Genomic DNA, 15,269 nt, shown 5'->3' on the forward strand with positions numbered 1-15,269 from the left:
AGCGAGTAGAGAGATGCTAAATAAGGTTTCTTGGCGGTCAGATTGTTATGTTGTGTAGACAAAAGGCTTAGTGTAAAGTATGGAATCGAGGTCGACGTACAGGGTGATTAAGCGAATCATCACGAAAGCGGAATGTTTTAGTACCGGATTCATGTTGCTGTTTATACACGCAGCAACGAATCCGATGGAAAATGTACTCGGTTTTAAGCCGTATCCGGAAACTTTGAATGCGTAAAAGTTTGTGGAAACTTCGTATCCAGAAACATTTGAATCCGGAAAATTTTCTTGTGTAAACGCTTTGCACGACGAATCCGAAGAAATTCAAACGTGACGACCAAACAATTCTCCAAGAACAAGTAATGTAAGTGTAAACGGACAAATCCGCATACATGCAGAGACAACTAAAGTGTAGTGTAAACACCTGACGAATCCGATACATGTGTGTAACAATGAATCCGGATAATTTTACAAATCCGGAAACTTTCATTCTAGTGTAAACGGGGTCTAAGAAATGAAAACATTGTCTGAACTTTGCATAAAGTAGATTTCAACACCTATTATGCTTTTAGCCTCTACTCTCTAGGATTTGAGGATATATTTCAACATTTCTTTTCACGACTACACAAGTTCAGTTGGGAATATCGATTACTTGTGAGAGAATTAAATAAGTTGAAATGTGAATCAACGAACTCAATGATGGCTATAGAAATCCAAGTATTGTGCCATAACCCGATACCGGCTTGAATAGTTATTAGAATGAAAGTATTTTGTTTTGTACAGAAAAATGCGGAAGTATGACGACGTATTATTGAGCTATTTGTGTCAGTTGTCAGTTGTCAAAATGTCGTGGTTATTTTATCGATGGCTGCTTTTCTTTTATATATCAGTAATAACGATTCAAGGTAAGATATTTAGGTTTTATTGAAAAGTGTAAAGGCGGATTTCCACTTACAGCGAAATCGATCGCTGGCGAAATATTTCGGCATATTTTCTTTTGAATTGAGAACACTCAAGTCGCACTAATTTTTTTATGCTGTTTAAATTCAAAAGAAAATATGCCAATATTTCGCTAGCGAACGATTTCGCAGTAAGTGGAAATCCGCCTTCTGCAGTCCACAGTATAATTCGTCATTCGTCGGCGGAAAAGTCGCCGGCACACGACATCAACTGGCGTACGCTATACTGGCCACAAATGACTTTTTGCTAAGCACGTATAGGCTGACATAGCTCTGTTGTGCGCCAGCCTTAAATCCCATGCATGTAAATAAGTCCAGAAATTAACAGACCGCTTTCGCTTCTTTGGTCATGTCAATGTTTGGAATCCTGACGCCTGCAATGTTTTGATCAATCTTCAGCATAGACGTTGTCTATAGCCAAATCATGGAATGCTGAAATGCATTGCTTATAAATAAACGGTGGAATTTGGAACTGTCCTTATCTAAGTCGTACAACGTCGATGTTCAGAACAGACAAATAGATCTAACAAGTAAAACCTTACATAACCAAATATATGTATGCTTTTTTATCGTTTCATTGTAAGGGAAAGCTATTGTCTAGATACGATTATATCAAAATATTATGCCAATGTATACGCTATCCGTTTAGCGGGGGGTAAAAATCCCTGGTAAAAACTCCGTCGAAAAGTCGAGAAGTGTTTTGTCTATTTTAGGCATGCAGTTGTTTTACCAATTACCACATTTGATGCTAAGTTGAGTTTGAAAACGCTACCACGCTGCTCCCTGGTTATATTGGAACGGTCAATAAAGGCCGGCGCACAAGCTATGTGCTTAGCAAAAAGTCATTCGTGGCCATTGGCGTAAGCCATACAGTTGCTCTCGTGTGCGGGCGACTTTTCAGGCGACTTTGGTCATTCGCACCACCATAGCACCACTTACGGCAAATATCTAGCTGTTTGATAATTTCTGCCTCGCGTGCCAAAATCTTTCCGTGTGCGGCAAACTGAAAGCTATCTGCTTATGGATTGTCTTAACAGCGAATACCTAATATACAAAAGTAAACATCAAAGATAGCGGTGCAAACAAAGCAAAATGAATTGGTGGCTGAGGCTATATTGGAAGACAAACTGGTTGATCTGTGGCCAGAATACAGGTGTTTATACAATATGAATTCTACAGATTTTAGAAACAGAGAGAAACGGGAATGCGTTATTGCAGAAATAGCTGGTAAGCTTTCTCAAACAGGTAATATAATTAATAGCACTTGGATAACAGTGTTTAGTCTAGTCTGACGCAATAGCAACAAAACTAACAACACCTCTTCGTCTTCACTTTCATCCATAATTTTGTTTTTGCAATCTGTACGCCATCTTGGATGTTTACTTTCGTATATTGCGCATGCGCTGTTAAGACAATCCATAAGCAGATAAGCAGATATCACAGGATGGATATTCAAAAAAGTCCATAGCGGTCTACAAAAGTTATAAAACTAAAAGAGCAGGTAAGAATAAAGATGCCAAGTCTGAACCTGGTTGGGCTAACTGATTATTTAGTGAGCCACTCTACCTGCTGCTTTTACTTCTACTTCTACGCTTTAGTTTAAAGTCAGCTTTAGTACGTTTGTAGTAAATTCAGATTGTTGATTTAGCAACTGACTGCATGTCTCCATTTTGCCCTATTACGTCATCTTGATTTGTTTCTGCACGCTAATAATAAAGGCTTAGTATACTGTCCTTTCTACTTCACACTGCTATTTTGAAGGTTGTATTGCAGCAATAACAATATTTTGCACAAGTGTATAAAGAACACCGGAAATACGGTAGTAATTCAACATATTTGCAACTAACCGCACTTCTAAAAATTATGTTCTAATTTTCCCTGTCGACACTAAAAGTGAGTTAAAATAAAATTTTTCGATCATGACTTAAAAGGTGTTTTTGGCTTTCTTATCCACCCTCAAGAATGAACATCTTAAGTTCGTATGATCTGTATTAGAGAGAATGTTAAAAAACTCATCTTTATTCTTCTATTGCATGTTCAGGGTTTTTTCTTAGACACACTCAGTCAGGAAAGTGTCTCGCAGCTGAAACTCCAACCTTTCGAGATAATAGTTATGGCACCCGTTATTGGATTAAAATGGTCACCAACTGCTTAAGTGATCTTGCGCTGTTCCGTTATCTGGATAACGAAGTGTTGCATAATATCGAGACAGGAGGGAACGTCGTGTCTGATAATCCTCATTTCAAAAAACGTTTGCTTATATATGACGGAAAAAATCAGGCTGGGAGAGATTTTGCAAACAGCACAAAACATCGTGTAAAACAAACAAATGGTGGATCTCTATATCTTTACAATGTGGGTAAATGTGTTGAGCCTAGTGTGCAGTATGTTGACGTGAAAGATACTTCATGCACCGAAGAAGCAGCACAAAAAATTACTTTCGGTAAGCAAAATTACTTTGCAATTGAACTTATACATTGGGTCGTTTTTTCCTGTTATAAGTGCTACATACATTCTGTAGTCTATAAGTTGTAATCAGAAGGGGAATCCTTTAAAGCGACTGCTCACCGTTATCTTGCTGTTTAGTTGATTTAAAAATCTTATTAAAAAAATCTAATTAAAAGAGGGGCTGAGGGTTATATATAACTGGGGGCCAGTTTTTTTTATCTCCAGGCATATCGCATTAAGGCGGATTTCCATTCGGTGCAAAATATCGTGCGATCGACTTTTTACGATCACTTTCTTTTGAAATGCAAACAGTCAAGCGGAATTAATCCCATTAGATCAGCTTGAATGAAAACATTTTAAAAGAAAGCGATCGCAAAAAATCGATCACGCGACATTTTGCACTCAATGTAAATCCGCCTTTACGCGTCGCATTACTGGCTTGTGCGAAATTACTTTATTGCAAAAAATCAGAGCACGTTCTATGGGCCGAGTGTCTCTTCTGTTTGTTTCCAATATGACATGAATGTGCATTTTTTATAAACGTGCCCATTGTTAGGTTCAGCGACTCAGTACGGCGACAAAATGAAAGATGTTCATTGTTCTCCAATACAACGTATGGTGATCCACAAAGCTCATTATGGAAATTTCATTGATGCTGCAACATTCAATGCCAATGCAAATATTGATAAGAAATGTAGTGGACAAGCAAGTTGTGAAGTGAAATCTCTTTGTGGTGGAAACAGATCTTGTGAGCTGACCATTGACAATAATTTACTGTCATCACAACATTGTCCTGATACTACAAAAGAACTTTATATCGAGTACACTTGTGTGGATAATTATATACGTCCCATTACAACAGGTGGGCTATGATGCGTTATGGTTCAATCTTTTTGATTTTATATTACTATAAAAAGATATCCAATGATAGAAAAAAATCAAATTTTGTGATTCCATGCATAAAAATCGTTCTAGTAGAAATCAACCTTAGGACTGTTTTTGACGTCGCTCAGGTTTCTTTTCATTTGTTACAAGTCGACTGATTCGGATCCATTTGATCCGGGTCATTTATTCGAAAAATTTAGCCTCATGGTGAACTGCCTTCCTCTAAAAATGTTCCTTGCACGAAATTTCAGATGGAGGAAGTTGGGATCTCTGGTACAAAAGCGAAATTTTCGGATAATAACGCTTGTTTGAAATGATATACATTGTTCTACAGTTTTAGCTCCCGACATAAGATTATTAAAGTCACCGAGCGAAGGTTTCATTGTCTGCAAGCTACAAGACTTTCCAAAAAGATAGTAAATATATTCGAAATTATATACACTTTATTAGGTATTTTGTTTGTTTCAGCTCCCAACATAAGATTATCAAAGTCACCAAACGAAGGTTTCATTGAAATAAAGAATGCTTCCACTTGGAGAAAAGTGAAAGAAGAAATCTGGGATATCACTCGTGAAAAATCGCTGTGTCATCACTTCGGGTTCAATGGGACACTGGGGAGCGTTAGTAAGACTCAGAAAATTATAGAAGGTGAAGCATTCGTAAGTGGTGACTTATGTTACGACATACATCAAAACGAGAGATGCTGTGTCAATCTTTATCCCTCTGTAGCAATATCAAAAGAGGATGCACCATATGTAACATGTGAGTAGGATTTTGATCAAATCTTTTTAATGAATTTCATCCTAAAAACAGACAACATAACCGTTTGGTTTCGTTCAGCTTGCTGACCTTTTAAAAACTATACTCTGTTTCAGGTAAAATTTGTGAGAACTCATTATTACAGAACAAAACTAAGTTTCCAGACGCGATATTTTCTGGAAGTGGTTCTACTGACAATACCAAGTACAAAGAAGCGAGATTTTCTAGCCATGGTTGGTGTCCAACAGAGTCTGGAGACAAATATCTTAAGATTGACCTTCAAAACGAATATCACATAACACGAGTTATGGTTATGGGTGATAAAGATCAAACAAAGTGGAGTGGATCATATTCATTAAAATACAGCCATAATGAAAGTTTGGTAGACGGTAGTAGTGGTTTACAGGTTAGTACGTAAGTATCTCTGATACGTGATTAATATACCACTGTAAGAATGGGAAATATATAAATTAATGCCATTGTCAAGATTAATACCAACCGCTTTAAAATACTCAAACAAACGAATCGTTGTAGCAGCAATGCCCTGCACTTTTTGGACTGACTATAGGAACAGATGAGAGAAATATATTGCGGTAAAACCTAGAACTTATAGAATATACTAACTACTGTTATTTTTACGGTATCAAAGGAACTGCAACAAGACGAGAAAATAATCAAGCAACGTAATCTTAACCAAAGTGATTCATTTTTTTCAAAACTTCTTCTTTAGATAAATGGTAATCAAAACGGTTATCAAGCATCGGCCACAGACATCGACATTTATAATGCCAGATACATAAAGTTGGAGCCGAACGGAGGAACAAAATTTTGTCTTAGAATAGAAGTATGTGGTGAAGGTGAGTTGCTAGAATCTTTAATCGCCGGAAACCTTTAAATTTACCTGTTGATGTTAGCAAGAGAAGGGAGAGATGAGGTAGAGAAGGTTACAATACGGCACAAAAAATAAACCTAAAGAATTTGCTATGATAAGATATTTTTTCAGTTTAAATTCTCTCAGCTCAAGCATGTTCACCTGCTGTAGTATAAAGCGAATAAACGTTTTGGTATTCTCGTTCCAGTCCAAACGCCGGCTCCTGTACAAAGGATTGTCGCCGAACCATCGTTCTATTCTGTTAATGTATCGTGGACAATTCCAGTGGCTAAAAAGTCTTCTTATATTACACATTTCATCATTTACTTGAACGGCACAAAGAGAGAAAGAATATCTCGTATACAATATGGAAATAATTTCATTCTTCGAGGTCTGAAACCTAACACTTATTATAATGTTGGTATAATGTCCCAGGATAGATATTCAAAAAAGTCCATAGCGGTCTACAAAAGTTATAAAACTAAAAGAGCAGGTAAGAATAAAGATGCCAAGTCTGAACCTGGTTGGGCTTATAATTATTGAGTGAGCCACTCTACCTGTTGCTTTTACTCCTACTTTTACGCTTTAGTTTAAAGTCAGCTTTAGTACGTTTGTGGTAAATTTAGATTGTTGATTTAGAAACTGACTGCATGTCTCCGTTTTGCCCTATTACGTCATCTTGATTTGTTTTTTCACGCTAATAATACAAGCTTAGTGTACTGTCCTTTCTACTTCAACACTGCTATTTTGAAGGTTGTATTGCATCAATGAAAATGTTTTGCACAAGTGTATAAAGAACACCGGAAATACGGTAGTAATTCAACATATTTGCAACTAACCGCACTTCTAAAAATCATGTTCTAGTTTTCCCTGTCGACACTAAAAGTGAGTTAGAATAAAATTTTTCGATCATGATTTAAAAGGTGTTTTTGGCTTTCTTATCCACCCTCAAGAATGAACATCTTAAGTTCGTATGATCTGTATTAGAGAGAATGTTAAAAAACGCATCTTTATTCTTCCGTTGTCAAGGGTTTTTTCTTAGACACACTCAGTCAGGAAAGTGTCTCGCAGCTGAAATTCCCACCTTTAGCCATGATAGCTATGCCTCCCGTTATTGGGCTGAAATGGTCACCAACTGCTTGGATGATTTTGCGCTGTTCCGTTACCTGGATAACGAAGTGTTGCATAATATCGAGACAGAAGGGAACGTCGTGTCTGAATATGGAAGATACAACAATCGTTTGCTTATATATGACGGAAAAAATCAGGCTGGGAGAGATTTTGCAAACAGCACAAAACATCGCATAAAACAAACAGATGGTGGATCTCTATATCTTTACAATGTGGGTGATTGTGTTCAGCCTAGTGTGCAGTATGTTGACGTGAAAGATACTTCATGCACCGAAGTAGCAGCACAAAAAATTACTTTCGGTAAGCAAAATTACTTTGCAATTGAACTTATACATTGGGTCGTTTTTTCCTGTTATAAGTGCTACATACATTCTGTAGTCTATAAGTTGTAATCAGAAGGGGGATCCTTTAAACCGACTGCTCACCGTTATCTTGCTGTTTAGTTGATTTAAAAATATTTTGCCGGCCTTTTAAAATCGCTCGGTGTAAACTAGCACAGTTTGCGGGGGGGGGGGGGAGAGTTTAAAGAGAGAGGACTAAACTAGTGCCTTTTTAGTGATTTTTCGTCGGGGGAGGGGGTGACAAAAGGGACCTTTTGTCATGATTTAGAGGGAAAGCGGAAGTAAAGAGAAAATATTTCATTCACTCGGGAGGGGGCGAAAATCCATCAATGAGAACGGAAGAAGAGCTAGGGGTTTATAACCTGGGGTCCCAGTTATAAAGTTGAGAAGGCCCTGGCCTAACTAATGGAGCATTCCTTTTAACTTGTACTTTTCGTGCTCTTCATTTTTCCCATTCTCTTGATGTTCATGTAATGATAATTACGAAACACTATGGATAGAGAAAATCTATAGATAGGGGTAATACCTAGTGTTAAACTTTATGTCATCTCTGTACGGGGAATATCCTGCTGCGCTGATCATGTCAGACGGAGCCTTTTATTTTTTATCGCCAGGCATATCGCATTATGCATCGCATTACTGGCTTGTGCGACATTAATTTATTGCGAAAAATCAGAGCACGTTCTATGGGTCGAGTGTCTCTTCTGTTTGTTTCCAATATGACATGAATGTGCATTTTTTATAAACGTCTTCATTGTTAGGTTCTGTGACTCAGTACGGCGACAAAATGAAAGATGTTCATTGTTCTCCAATACAACGTATGGTGATCCACAAAGCTCATTATGGAAATTTCATTGATGCTGCAACATTCAATGCCAATGCAAATATTGATAAGAAATGTAGTCGACAAGCAAGTTGTGAAGTGAAATCTCTTTGTGGTGGTAACAGATCTTGTGAACTGACCATTGACAATAATTTACTCTCGTCACAATATTGTCCTGATACTACAAAAGAACTTTATATCGAGTACACTTGTGTGGATAGTTATACGAATCCCATAACAACAGGTATGATTTTATATTACTATAAATTGCCTAATGATAGAAAAAATAAAATTTTGTGATTCCATGTATAAAAATCGTTCTAGTAGAAGTCAACTTTAGGACTGTTTTTGACGTCGCTCAGGTTTCTTTCATTTGTTTGAAGTCGACTGATTCGGATCCAGTTGATCCTGATCGTTTAATCGAAAAATTTCGCCCGATGGTGAACCGCCTTCCGCTAAAAATATTACTCGCGCACGAAATTCCTCGCAATTTCAGATGGAGGAAGTTGGGATCTTTGATACAAAAGCAAAATGTTCGGATAATAACGCTAATTTGAAATGATATACATTGTTCAACAGTTTTAGCTCCCAACATGAGATTATCAAAGTCACCAAACGAAGGTTTCATTGAAATAAATGATGGTTCTGCTTGGAGAAAAGTGATAGAAGAAACCTGGGACATCAGTGTTGAAAAATCGTTGTGTCAGCACATGGGATTTAAAGGGACCGTGGGGAGCATTGTTAGGACTGAGGGAATCGAGCTAGGTCGTGAAATTGCAAGTGGTGACTTATGTTATGACGTACCTCAAAACGAGAGATGTTGTGTCCACCTTAATCCCTCTGTAACAACAACAACAGTTAAGGCGCCATATGTGAAATGTGAGTATATAGGATGTTATTAAAATGATTTTAGTATTCATCCGGCTTAAACACAAATAACACGATAATCACGTGTCAAGTCAAAAAACCGTTCTCGTTTTAGGCAAGATATGTGAGACTGCATTATTACAGAACCACACCAAGTTTCCAGACGCGATATTTTCTGGAAGTGGTTCTTCTGACGATACCAAGTACCAAGAAGCGAGGTTTTCTAGCGATGGTTGGTGCCCAACAGAGTCTGGAAAAAAATATCTTAAAATTGACCTTCAAAACGAATATCACATAACTCAAGTTGTGGCTATGGGTGATAAGGCCCAAATAGGTTGGGGTGAATCATATTCTTTGAAATACAGTCATGATAAAAGTTTGGTGGATAAAAATCGTGCAATAAGGTAGTGATAATAGGCTTTTAACGTGACACTAAAATTCGTATTCGTCCTTAACAATTAGCTGTCTCGATGTTGGGAAAACTTGACCATGACAATTGAAGCATGAAATGTAAACTAAGCTGTCGAAATCCTGTATAGTGTTCATACTTTCTGATGTGAGTTAAAGTTTTCGGTTACTGGGTTCGTGTAAGATCTTTTGAACTCTATTGTATGCTACAAATATTCCACTTTCAGGTGATAGGAAATCAAAACAGTCATCAAGCATCGACTACAGACGTTGATATATACAATGCGAGATATATAAGGATAAAACTAAATGCAACAACACTCTTTTGTCTGAGAATAGATCTCTGCGGTGAAGGTAAGGTTTCACTACTGTTTTTAAAATCCTACCGAAAAAACAATAGATCAGAATCTTAATCTTGGATTTTTCTTTAAGTTTAATGTATATAATTGCAGTGCTCTGTTTCTTTAGCCCAAACTCCAGCTAAAGTAACGAAGTTTATGATCACACCATCTGATTATTCTGCCCATCTGTCTTGGAACATACCAGGTCCTAATGAATCTTCGTACATAACACATTATGTTATTTATTTGAACGGGACCGAAGTGTGTAAAATATCTCGTGCAATGTATGGTAGTCAGTACACTCTTCGAGGACTTGAACCATACAAGAACTATACTGTTGGTATACAGACACAGGATGGTAATTCTCAGAATTCCTTGGTGGAATACAAAACCTTCACGACCAAAGAAGCTGGTAAGCATATAGGGAAATAAAGTATTGTTTTGAAATTATTGAGATATCTCGGTGTGGTTTTATGAACAGAAAGCATAGAACGGCATAACTTCTCAACTATACGCTTATATATTCTCTCCCCACAATTTTGGGATGTACAATCACCACAAATGTGTACATTGCGTAACATTAGAAAATTCATATTGAACAGAACGCTGATTTCTCAACAGAAAACATCCAGCGTTCCATATTAAGTTCATATCCAATGAACTGTTCATATCCAAACACTGTTCCTTGTTTTAGTGAAGATATGCGAGAATGCATTATTACAGAACCACACCAAGTTTCCAGACGCGATATTTTCTGGAAGTGGTTCTACTGACAATACCAAGTACAAAGAAGTGAGGTTTTCTAGCGATGGTTGGTGTCCAACCGAGTCTGGAGACAAATATCTTAAGATTGACCTTCAAAACGAATATCACATAACACGAGTTATGGTTATGGGTGATAAAGATCAGACGAAGTGGAGTGGATCATATTCATTGAAATACAGTCATAATGAAAGTTTGGTAGACGGTGGTAGTGGTTTACAGGTTAGTACGTGAGTATCTCTGAAACGTGATCAATAGTCTGCTGGTTATCAAGCTTAATTTGGAGACTGCAATTATAATTTCTTTGCAAAAGTACTGACTCGGACGTAGATAAAAATCTCTTGCTTTTAAGCGATATTCTCTACATTTATCCTATGAAATAAGAAAGTGTGTTTTTTCCTAAATCCTCTTTTAGATAACAGGAAACCTGTACAGCTTTCAAGCATCGACTACGGACATTGATATTTATAATGTGAGATATATCAAGTTACAATCAACTGGAAGCACAGACTTTTGTCTAAGAATAGAGCTCTGCGGAGAAGGTGCGGCTTTTTTACAAGTTACTTGTCATTTTACTTGTCAAAGTTTCATCAAACTGAATTAACTCCATCTTTCTCCCAGTCCAATCTCTGGCTCCTGTTCAAAACGTTGTTGCTAAACCATCAAATTTCTCTGTTCATCTGTCATGGACAATACCAGCACCTGAGGCATCCACTTTTATCACACATTTCATCATTTACTTAAACAGTACCGAGATCAAAAGAATATCGCGCGCATATTATGCAAATCAATACATTCTTCGAGAGCTCACACCAAACACTAATTATGTTGTTGGCATAAAGACACAGGATGGTCAACTAAAGAATACTCAGACAATAGTTTACCACAAGTTCAAGACCAAAGAAGCTGGTATGCATAATATGGGAAGGCTTCTGATTTTTTTCTGATTAATTCAAATTAAAATAATTGTTTTTATTCCTTACTATCATAGTTCCAAGTGGAGCTCCACGCAGTGTTATGATTAAATCTCGTAGTAAAAACTCGCTCGAAATTTCTTGGAGAGCTCCTGATAAGATATTTTGGAACGGTGAATTGGTGGGATATCAGATTTGTTTTTCTACAAAGGAAAATGATGAAAGTCCGAAATGTTCAAACATAAAAGTTTTATCCGCCTTATCATACGTTATTTCTAATCTTATTCCTTCAACAAAATACTTTGTGACAGTCTCGGCTGGTACAAAAATTGGTTTTGGAAACAAAAGCTCAGAAATAAGTGAAATAACAAATGGAGGTAAAGAAAATAAAAAAGGACTTTTTAAAGAAACGTAAAGCATGGCAGAAAAACTGCCGAATATGCACTATTTGATCACGTGTAAAAATTGTTAATTTTTTACTCCAAAGTGAAATTAACATGTGTTATTTTATGATAGAGCCTGTGAACCCTGTTGTGATGTCCCACATTGATGTTCGTTTAACGATACCTAAGGCAGCGCCTTATATAAGGTTCGTGTACATTTTAGGTGTGGCATTTTGTCAAAGCAAGTGTGTGTTAACATCTGTCATGTTTTTTTTCCATTTAGAGAAGTTCTGATTATTGTTCAAAGAGCCACAAGAAGTCAAACACCAAGTGAAGACATAAAAACAAGTAAATTGAGACCGTACCAATCAGACACTCAAGATCCTTACATCACCGCTTATTTAAGAGCAGACGTTCTCCCTTTGTCGTTCGTGATCGGTGATGGCAAAAAATACAACTATGAAAACGTAACATACGTCAATCAACCTCTTCAACCAAACACAAGTTACAACGTGTTTCTGAGATTCTTGGAAAGCCAGGTAACTAAACGAATGTTATAGCATGGATTGTATAAATAATAAATTTGTTTTCATTGGATCCTAAAGTTAGCTACATGTCTTTCGTCTAGAATTCCTACTACTCCACAGGGTGGAGCAAAAGTATAAAGACGAAGGTTACCCCAGGTGAAAAATTATGAATATACAAATTTGTTGAAATATTTCATTGCCGCTGTAAGTTTACGTGTATAATTATATCAAATCAGATGTATCAGATACTTAGCTTAATCCACAGCCTTAAAACTATTGGATTTGGTTCACTATTTGATTCACTAATCTGTTTCCCGTTCAAAAAAGGACCCAGTGGACCTCCACTTGATGTTTCTTTGAAATCTCGTGGTAAATACACATTGGAAGTATCGTGGGAGGCTCCTGAAGAAAGTTCAAGAACTGCAGAATTGATTGGATATCAAGTTTGCTTTTATACCAACGAGACTCCTTTAGAATGCTTTGTGCTGGAAAATACGAATGTGCTTGCACTTACTCTGAAAAACCTTCAGCCTTCTACGAAGTACTTTGTGACTGTCGCAGCGAGCACAAAAGCTGGTTACGGAGAGAAAAGCTCGGTAGTGAGTAAGATAACCAATGGAGGTAAGAAAGACCACGGTATATAAGTTCATATGCATTATCACCAAGCATGTTTTAGTATAATATAACTTAAATGCATATATACTTTGAATCTATTATTCATGCTATACCAGTTTATTGTTTCTAGAGCCGTTGAATCCTCTCACAACTTCCTATTACACTCTGACGTTAAACATCCCCAAAGCAGCAAACTATATTAGGTAGGTAATTTTTGAAACTTTCAAAATGTTTATTCAGAATTACATGTACAGGCGTCGGGTCAACGTCAATTGCAAGCAAACATTACAATAATAAATAAATAAAGTCTGACAGAACCAGAAGCCTATATATCCTGTTGACACATACAGCAACGCGTTTAATTTGAAGCTTATCATTTGTACAACTCTAGGATCCTTGTAATGAATAATAATCTTATACCTTAATTATGACCAAATATTTTCCATAAATTTAGGCAAGTGATGGTGATCGTTCAAAAAGCCGCAAGCAGCTCACTACAAAGCGAAAATATTGAAACAAGTAAACTCAAGGCATATCAGACGAACACCCAAGAACCTTATGTCACTGCATATTTAAGTACTGATGATCTTCCTTTGATGTTTGTGATCGGCGATGGCAAAGAATATAATTTTGAAACAGAAAAATACTTTAACCAACCTTTGACAACCAATTCCAGTTATATCGTGTTTTTGAGATATTTTGAGAGTCAGGTAAATGAGTAAGAAAATAAATATTATGTTAATGATTTGAAATATGGTGCTTTAAAATATTTATTGAATCACTAAGAATGTGTACATGTATGTACATATTTGCCCAAGTAATTACAGGCAGATCTAGAATTTGTGCTAAATGATAGACCCTTTGCATGTTAGACTACTTTTTGGTCGGTGCAAAATAATCCAATCAAATCACTACAGCTGAAAAGAGCGTACCAAAATTAGTAAAAATGCAAAGTTTAGTTGCGAAATGTCGTAAAATATTTTGCACAGATCAAAAAGTAGTCTAACATGCAAAGGGTCTATTGCTTTCCAGAATTAATATTCCGGTCAATGATTTTATTACTTCTGTTAAGGATTCGTACTACTCGACGGAATGGAGCAGCAGTTTTAAAACTATAGCCAAAGCACCTGCAGGTGAAGATCTTCTATTTATTAAGTTTCAGTTATACTTTTGTTTCATTGTTCTCTGCACCGCAGATTACCGTGCGAGCCACTATAGATAAAGATTCTTAAATCATTTTTCTAGTTTGTTTGAAATGTAACATTTCTAAACAATCCGCCGAAGACAAAACGTGCATGGGTTTTCTTATACCGCTGATTATTCTGGCTTTATGTTTTCTGGTTTCACTTGGTGTTATTGTGTACCAACGTCGTCTTCTTCAAAATAAAGATGTGAATAATGGATATGGAACCTCAAAACAGACGAACGGAATGAAAGATTTTGGTAAGTTTAAAGTTTTCGAAGTAAACCAAGTTGCCATTTACTTGGTTACTTCAGCATAGTGATTAAGTTTAGAGATTAAGAAAAAAAATATTTTTTTGTTACCATGCAGGGAAATAATTATAAGTTATGGAAAGTTTGGTAAAGAAAAGTTTGAAAAAAATCAGTAGTTGCTGTAACATTCGTAGCTACATTTTTACACTTCCCTATACTCGTGCATGATTATAAGGAATGGAAAAGTAATGGGTTATAGATAGAGTATAAACGTGTAAAACTTTAAAAAAAAGCTGATTGTACAAATTATTGCTAGATTCCCATGTAACTTCATAGATTCTATTTCAAAAGATCGGAGAAAAAACAAAAGAGCAAAGTATGATCAAAGAACTCCAAACGATGAAACTGTTTACGAGACTCCAGATGATGTTATTGAAGAAATTGAGCGAAATGAGGGTGCACGTTCACGTGGAATAGAAAAAGGACAAGAATCATCGAACTACATGTCGTTACAAGACAAAAAAGAACCAGCAAACGTTTATCAGGCATTGCAACCCCGCGTCACGAATGATAATCAACGTCATATTAAGGAGGGTGGTCAGACAGTGGAATATCAAAATCCTGTTTTCAATGCAGATCTCAGTGGTGAATAGTTATTCGTGAAAAAAATTCTACAAATATTATAATATAGACATAGTCATACATGCATTGGCATTGTTCCTTAGCAGTACATACATATAAACAAATTCTGCCAACATAATTTTAGTAATGTACACTATATTTGTCGGGTTTGATTTGACTGTG

General features: G+C 36.5%; 1 protein-coding gene across 1 annotated transcript; it reads left to right on the top strand.

The window, feature by feature from the left end:
* Nucleotides 1-2,120: 2,120 nt before the first annotated feature.
* On the top strand, nucleotides 2,121-15,269 carry LOC114534665. The gene is made up of 21 exons (XM_028556139.1): nucleotides 2,121-2,183; nucleotides 2,998-3,399; nucleotides 8,153-8,458; nucleotides 8,794-9,093; nucleotides 9,197-9,485; nucleotides 9,544-9,553; nucleotides 9,717-9,843; nucleotides 9,958-10,242; nucleotides 10,525-10,814; nucleotides 11,008-11,134; nucleotides 11,214-11,501; nucleotides 11,584-11,883; nucleotides 12,023-12,095; nucleotides 12,173-12,428; nucleotides 12,518-12,572; nucleotides 12,744-13,037; nucleotides 13,162-13,234; nucleotides 13,486-13,741; nucleotides 14,104-14,164; nucleotides 14,277-14,474; nucleotides 14,802-15,269. Exons 1-21 carry the CDS (start codon nucleotides 2,123-2,125, stop codon nucleotides 15,116-15,118), a joined length of 4,368 nt encoding a protein of 1,455 aa, XP_028411940.1. The 5' UTR covers nucleotides 2,121-2,122; the 3' UTR covers nucleotides 15,119-15,269.

Source organism: Dendronephthya gigantea, unplaced genomic scaffold (genome assembly GCF_004324835.1).
Source record: "Dendronephthya gigantea isolate DGI-Jeju-01 unplaced genomic scaffold, DenGig_1.0 000104F, whole genome shotgun sequence".
In the NCBI taxonomy this organism is placed as follows: Eukaryota; Metazoa; Cnidaria; class Anthozoa; order Malacalcyonacea; family Nephtheidae; genus Dendronephthya; species Dendronephthya gigantea.

Coding starts and splice junctions, on each gene's coding strand:
- LOC114534665 (XM_028556139.1), top strand. CDS start 2,123: ATGAATTCTACAGATTTTAGAAACAGAGAGAAACGGGAATGCGTTATT. Junction 3,400..8,152: donor AGCACAAAAAATTACTTTCG/GTAAGCAAAATT, acceptor CTTCATTGTTAG/GTTCTGTGACTCAGTACGGC. Junction 12,573..12,743: donor AAAGACGAAGGTTACCCCAG/GTGAAAAATTAT, acceptor CGTTCAAAAAAG/GACCCAGTGGACCTCCACTT.